The 8,240-nt window shown below is 33.1% G+C and overlaps 1 protein-coding gene across 1 annotated transcript; it reads left to right on the top strand.

Annotated features, from left to right (window-relative positions):
- Positions 1–212: 212 nt before the first annotated feature.
- Positions 213–962, top strand: LOC145820041 (uncharacterized). The gene has a single exon (XM_082914433.1). It carries the CDS (start codon positions 213–215, stop codon positions 960–962), a length of 750 nt encoding a protein of 249 aa, XP_082770559.1.
- Positions 963–8,240: the final 7,278 nt, after the last annotated feature.

The following is an 8,240-nucleotide window of genomic DNA, read 5'->3' on the forward strand; positions in this document are numbered from 1 at the left end:
GTAGTTCTTGTACAAGGGGTAGTGTTCAAAGAAAGCCAAAAGGGTTTGGTATTAGTGGGCTTTTTGGTCAATCGTAATCCGTGCGTGAAACTGGTAGGAGTGGACATAATTGGGTAATTGGATTAAGGAGAATGCTCTTAAAGCAAGGTTAAGAGCAATGGATGCAGAACTCTAAAAGAGCAAGATTTCAAAACAGTAGAAAAACCTCTACAATGAATTTACAAAAGTTAAGGCAGATGTTGGGAGGGACGGTGTCCAAGCATATACTCTACAATCATATTCCATTCAATACAGTTGATTCAGAGTATAAACAATCCATGCTTGATATTGCTGCTAAAGTAGGGCTAGGAGTAAAAGGTTCTAGTACTGATGAAGTTTCTGAAGTATATTTGGCCATGGAGCATGATGAAATGACGAAATGGATAGGATTATTCAAGGGAATTTGGGAAGAGAGAAGTGCATCTATCATGTATGATGGTTGGAGCAATCTAACTAGACAACACATCATCAACTTCTTGGTATACTGCAATAGAGGTACTATATTTCACAAATCAATTGATGCCTCTAATAGTCTTAGTCAGACTGCTGAATATTATTTTGGGCTGATAGATAAAGTTGTTGATGAAATTGGAGAGCAATACGTTGTTCAATTAGTGACTGATAATGAACCTGCACTGAAAGCTGTTGGCAAAATATTGATAAGAAAAAGAAAATATTTATATTGGACAGCTTGTTCGACATATTGTATCGATTTTATACTAAAAGACATATTCCACAAGAAAAGTGCAATAAAGGTGATTGAAGATGGTAAAACCATTACCAATTTCATTTATAATACTAGATGGGTGTTGAATTTAAAAGATAATTCACTGGAGATAGAGAATTGCTTCAACCTTCCATCACTAGATTTGCTACAAATTTTATTGCCATTGAGAGTATTGTTAGATATAAACAACAATTGAGAGCTATGTTTAATAGTGATGAGTGGAAAAAAGTAACAGAACTTTGTAAAGTTCATGAGCCACTAGTAAGAGTATTGAGGTTGGTTGATGAGGATGAAAAACCAACAATAGGGCTCATATATGAAGCTATAGATAGAGCAAAGTTGGCAATTAAAATAGATTGTCATTACTACACCGACTATTAGAAAATTATTGATACTTGATGGTCTTTTCAATTACACCAAGATTTGCATACAGCTGGTGAGTGTTACGATTTCAATTATAAAATATATATTACTTTTAATTACTAATTACAATTTTATTTTTGAAGGATTTTTTTAAAATCCTTAATTTCAATATGGTGTTACCTCATCCAATGAAATAATAAGAGAAGTGATGGATGGTGTTAAAAAAGTAATTACTAGATTGGAGCCTAATATAGATGCTTAAGTAAAAGCAACAAATAAAGTACGTACCAAGTATTTAAATTTTAATAGTAATTATTTACCTTTGTAAATTTTACTTCTAATGATTGTCACAAATTGTAGTTTTTACCCAAAAGACAACCTAAGAGAGAGAGAGAGAGAGAGAGGGGGGTGAATTAGATTTTTATAATTAAAATTAATAATACCCCAATAAAATTAACTACTAGTACAACAAATTATTAATAAGCACAATGATGAACTTAGCAATAAATGATCGAGCAAAATAACAATGAAGTATAACTAACATACATGGTAAATCAAATGATTAACACATGAATATTAGATAGCTATAGCAGTAGTAGGAAAGTAAAGAGATTAGGGAAGAGGAGACAAACAGATTTATAGTGGTTCGGTTTCAACCAAGCCTACATCCACTCCTCAAGCTTCACTTGAGATTTTCCACTATCTTCTAGCTTCACAGGGGTGCTAGCAACCTCTTTACAAATGGAGCAATCCTCCACGGATTTTACACGGACTTCACAAGCCCAAACCTTTGCAAATCTTAGGTGATTCACAATCACTCTCAAGATTTCAAGAACACAGTGTTTACAACACTTTTACAAGATGAAATGGTATTTTTACTTTAAAAGAAAGCTTACAATAAATATCTCTCAAAGATAGATATATAAAATGAAACTTTGATTTTTCTGTAAATCTCACACAGGAAAGATGAGCTTAATGCTATAAGGCTCAGTGTATAATTTTTGAGAATAGATATTTTCAGGTTTTTTGTAACTTGTTTACATTAGAGGCTTTGGTATATATAATGAAAATTATAGCCGTTGTATTCATTTGAATTTATAGCCGTTTATTGCCGTTGTAGTCATTTGAATTTATAGCCATTTATAGCCGTTGTACTTCCATCATTACCAATTTGAATATGTTCCACTCCATCATTACAAATTTGAATATTTTCCACTTGAACCTTTTGAACCTTTTGGCCTTTTGAACCTTTATAGCCGTTTATAGCCATTGTACTTTCATCATTACCAATTTGAATATCTTCCACTCCATCATTACAAATTTGAATATCTTCTACTTGAACCTTTTGAACTGCTGTTCTGCTGAGCTGATTGAACCTCTGCTTTGGGCTGTTTGAACTCCTGATTTAATTAAATATTAAATACATTCTAACAACATTTAGGATAAAGGTTTAAGTGAGAAATAATAGGACAAAATAAATTTTGATTTTATTAAAACATAAAATCATCAAAATAAATGTTGATTCTATTTTTCTTTTCCAAATAAATTAAAACATAATTAAATAAATCATCAAAATAAATAAGTCTAATAGTAGTTTTTGCTATTTCAAGATAAATAAGAAACTTTTGGAACTCCTTTAGCACAAAAAATATGGAAACAATTAAATCCAGGTTTTTTTTTTAAAATTACAAATTTACAATACATGAATACTTAAATAATTTTCTATCTTATTTTGACTTGTAACTAATGTAATGTAATTTTTTTTGCTAAGTGGTGGGTTTTTCATGGTAGTTGTGCTATTGAACTTCAACAAATAATTGTGAAAGTGTTAAGTCAAACCACCACATCATCTCACTATGAATGTAATTGGAGTACTTTTAGTCTCATCCATATGAAGACGAGGAATAGATTGAAATATAAGAAAATTCAAAAATTAGTCTTCATCACTTACAACATAAGATTAAAATTGAGACACGTTAAAAGAAGAAGCCAAGAGGAGATTGACAGGATCATTAATCCTATTAACTTGGATCACATATTTGACGAAGATGATCCAATAAGTCCATGGATAGAAGAAAGGAAAAATCCTGTTCTAGATGGTGTGGATAATTTTGAATAACTAGATTTGGTCTTAGATGATGATGGTGATGGTGGCGGCGACGGTGGTGGTGCAACGACGACGATAGCAACAAAAATGATGATGGTGGCACCCATAGATATCAAGCTCGACGCACTTCTCAAAGCTCAACTCCTTTTCCAACTCAAAGTGGTAATAGTAGTGGTTTGAGACACCATTTGATGGAGGAGGTGATGATAGTGATGGTGGAGGCGCTTCTCACGGTGGCGGCCACAGTGGTGGTGGTGGTGATGGTACTGGTACTAGTTTTGGTGTAGGAAGTGAAGATTTCATTGGAAGATTTGGATTATGTAATGTTAAAGGACATTATAACGTTGGAGAACCTGTTATACCCTTACCCTAACTGCCTAGGGGGTTTCGTGGTAATGATACACGTAGGGATGAAAGAAGAATAAGAAGAAGCAGAGAACAACAATTTGATTCATTTGATAATAGTCAAAGTTACCCTTATCACATTTACCCATCCTTTAGCAGTGATAGCCAAAGCTATCCTTACCCGCCTCAATAAAATTACCCTTGGCCCTGTCAACAATATGGTTCTCTAGGATATGCTTTGCTAGATTATCTACAAACTTAAGAAGAGTATGTTGATCATTTTCAACCAAGGTATCCTTTTTCTCCCCCAGTCCACCAAACAGAAAGGGACAACAAGATGACAACATTTATTTATATATTTCCTAGTGGATGGAATGAAGATAGTAGCAACAATCAAGCTCAACAATTTGAATCCCAAGATGTACCATGTTACTCATTTTGGTGGTGACAGTATGTAATTTTAATAGTAACATTATGTAAAATGTAATCTCTGTCATTTGTGAATTGTGATATGATGTTATGTATATACTTTGTCGGGTTTTTACATTAAGAATGTATACTTTTTTTAAAACTATTCAAGTTAAAATCTACATAAGCCCCGTTTGGTAGAGCTGTGGGAAAATGATTATAGATTATAACTTAACAGATTATAACTTACAGCTATAAACATAAGCTGGTAACCTGTTTGGTGCAGCTGTGGGATTATGAATTTAAGTAATAGAGTAGTGTTTGGTAAATAAGCTGTAAAATAACTTTTTGCTGTGTAATTGTCATTTTTGCCCTTATGAACATAAAAATTGTAATTTTGTCATTTTCTTCACTTTAAATTTTGAAAAAGTTATTTCATTAATGAAATTTGATATAATTAGTACCTAATTTGGTACATTTTTCCATTACCTTAATTTTCTTTATTTTATTTTATTTTTTAAAATATTAGGTGCACAAGGGAACAAGAAAATGTCATTGCAATCAAAATACAATAAATTACTATTAAGGCAATAAAAATAAAACTTCCTAGATATTTAAAGAACTCCTAATTTCGTCTGCAAATTGACATACAAATATTATGTCTCCTTTCTTCCATTTCGTTGTCATCACCTGTAACATCATTTCCATGGCGTGCTTGTTGAGATGAAGATCCTTCCTCTTCATTAGGCTCATAATCTGTGAATCTATCATAAGATTCAAATGCAATATCGCGGAACTAATTTCATCTGATGAAATTATGAATTGCCATTGTTGCACAAACAAGTTTGACTTGGGTCGACCACTTGTAGTTTGGTGAGATATCCTTTATCATCGGCACCTTGCTTTCCAAACGCCAAACGTTCTTTCTATTACACTTCTAAGTGATGAATGTGCTTGGTTGAATTTTTCTTGTGCATTTTGGGGGGGGGGGGGTTGACCATGTTTAAATTGAGTTAGATGGTATCTCTCTCCTTTGTAAGGTGCAAGATATCCTTTCATGTTTGGATACCCAACATCCACCAAGTAAAAGTCATCTATTTCAAAATTCCAAAATGAAATTAATGCAAGCAATTAAAAATGTAAAAATAAATATGAAGATGTGAGTGTGGTGCATATACTGTAGCAATCAAATATAAAACAGTTACCTCCTTCTAGTTTTGAAAAATTATAACTAGGATTCCTAATTGTATTTAAGAAGATCCGATTATCGTGTGCACTTCCTTCCCATCCTGGGAAGCAAAATGTGAAACACATATCGAAGTCACATGTGGCCATTATGTTTTGAGTCGCATACCCCTTTCTACCTATCAAACGAGGTTGCTTATCTGGAGATATATATGCTTTGATGTGTGTTCCGTTAATTGCTCCAATACAATCCTATTACAAAATTGAGAATAAAAATATATTTATTCATTATTAAAAATATCCTAACAACATTAATTATATGTAACACACAAGTTCCACTTGTAGTTAATTATTACCTTGAAATGAGGATAGTATCTGCGATTACTTCTAATATATGAATGCACACCGTTTCTCGGTTGAGGCCTTTTCTAATTAATAGACATCATTGTAACAGCTTTTAACACCAGCTTGAAGTATTTTGAAATTGTCTCTCCAGAATGTTGAAATCTTTCTTGAACATTTTTGTTTCGAATGTCACCGCCAACAATATACAAAAAATTTACAACCTGCTCTTGAATCGAGACTTTTCGTCTAGTTTGAAGGCCATAGTTATTCTGTAACAAATCACACAATTGATAAAAATACCTCTCTTTCCATTCAAATTTTTTAAAATATTCTTGTTCGCTTCCCTTCTTGTAATTCGACCATCCACTTCCACCATGTTAAAAAAGATGTCCTACATGGTTCTTTTATCAAATAATTTGTCGCATATGTGACTGCAACTGTTGCCGCCTGTTGCTAAGAGCATATTATTATTTTGTTGGGTTTGCGATGCGCTGCCTTCATCTTCATCTTTAGTAGCTTCATCATCATGATCATCATTCCATTCATCGTCACCACTGTTACTCATCTCCAAAATACCTACTCATTTAAAGGCTTCTTATTTACTATTACAATAATGAAATGAACACACATTAGTACAAATTTCTAAACTACAAGAATTCCCAAATATATTTGCTAAATAAAAACTACAAAAATCAATATATTTGCTGACACCAAACTTCCCCAAAATATGTGAAAACTAGAATAGTAATTCCCATAATTACTTTAAGCCTTAAGACATTATTTGACTAACTACAAATCAACCAAAAGCATTTACTAGCCTTACTCACGCTTACTTCATATGGGATCACTGGTTCAATGGTTACAAGTCAGCCTACTATGGGTAAGAAACAAAAGCTAGTCTTCATAATGGATAAGAAACAATCAGCCTAATAATGAGAAAGAAATAAAAAATACAAAAAATTTCATAGTAGAGGACAAATTAAATACATTAGCACATTAGTCTAATTGGTTAAAAAATTAGAGCATTGGACAATAAATTCTTTCTTCTTCATAATAGCTTGGTTAGATGACCTAATGATTTTATATGCATAATCTATCCAACTTGACCCAAAGTGTATCTGTGCAAATGCACAATATATATTAGAAAAGTTATTTGGTATCCATAGGCGCCATGTAATTCAACACATAAAGAAGTTTACAGATAAATGATGAGCCATCTTTAGAAATCAGTTTTGATTATTTGGTACCATGGAATGTGGAGAAACTAATAAAAATGTAAAGAAAAAAAATTTGGTACCTTTAACTTCAAAATTTGAACTAACTTGTGCAGCCAATGCTCCACAGTAAGCAGATGCAGTACAGCAGCAGCAAATAAGACCAGGCTATATGAGAGGGAAGGCAAACAAATCAGGGAACATGGGACCTTAATAAAAATTTCAGCCTTTACTTATTTACACACAACAACCTAAATCTCACAAGAGATTCAACCTTTCTCATAATAACAGCAGCTAGAACATCTACACATATATAAAAGTCTTAACCATGCACCTACCATTCATATTCAAGATTGAAATCAACGCCACCTACCATTCAAATGGCATCGACCTAATAAAAATTGCATCCAAGAATAAATGCCATCTACCCACCAACCATTCAACCATTGAACTAACAAAGACCAACATAATAAAAGTCTAACAGAATATTAATAAAAGTCCAAATAATGAGTCCAACATAAAAGTCCAACATACTCAATATTAATAAAAAAAAAAATAATGAGTCCAACACAACAGTCCACAATTAATATAAAAGTCTTAATAACGATCTTAAACATGAAATAATTAGGAAATTTAGAAACATCCAACTTCAGAAACAATTAGCAGCGATAGCCTATGGTGGTCTTCTCCATCTCAATCTCCAACTTCAGAAACCTCAACCAAACTTTATCCATAGGAAGAGTTATGAAGCACTCACGATGCTTGTCTCTTAAGAACAGTCTGGCAGCCCATACATACAGCTCATTATCCGGGGGCACACCAGGGATGCTTTCCAACTTCGCCAAATATTCTGCAATTGAAAGATATCTTAATGAGGCTTGTGTTGAAGTTACTGAAGATGACTCAACCATATTGACTATACGATCCAGTGTCTTGTTAAGTAGAGCTGCACTAGTAAATTTCTTCTTTGTCTTGCTCACCATCAGTGTTTGATGGACCTTTTTGTTTAAATCTGAAGGGTGAACCATCTCCAAATCAGCATCATCCTCCAAATTAGCATCATGTGGGGTATGAATTCCTCCAGAGTCTCATCAGTGTAAGGCATAACCCCTAAGCTAGGGGTGTATGCCCATTCTGTTGTAGCAGCTGTATCTGAGAATAATATGTCTAAGTCTTCAGTGAAATGCAATGGCATACACCGAAATTTAGCAGCATCAGGATACCTCTGCAACAATTACAAAGGAAAATTTAACAATTTCAAGTAACAAAACTTGGTCTGTTTAAACAAAAAACAAAAAAAAAACAAAACAAAATATGTACATTAAGCAATTCATTGACCTCCAATTTCTTGGTCCACCACTCATTAGATGCAGATATAGCTCCAGTCAATGTATCATGGCCTAAGCCTGTCTCATCACTTAATAGATTATTCTATAAAAGCCAATCTTTTTTCAGCACATCCCAATGATTTTTCATTTGTATTCGTTGGTATGCTTTTCCAGTCATA

Source organism: Camellia sinensis, chromosome 1 (assembly GCF_055761805.1).
Source record: "Camellia sinensis isolate YWXY chromosome 1, ASM5576180v1, whole genome shotgun sequence".
Classification (NCBI taxonomy): Eukaryota; Viridiplantae; Streptophyta; class Magnoliopsida; order Ericales; family Theaceae; genus Camellia; species Camellia sinensis.

Excerpts from the sequence above, each read along its gene's own strand:
- LOC145820041 (XM_082914433.1), top strand. The coding sequence starts at position 213 with ATGAATTTACAAAAGTTAAGGCAGATGTTGGGAGGGACGGTGTCCAAG.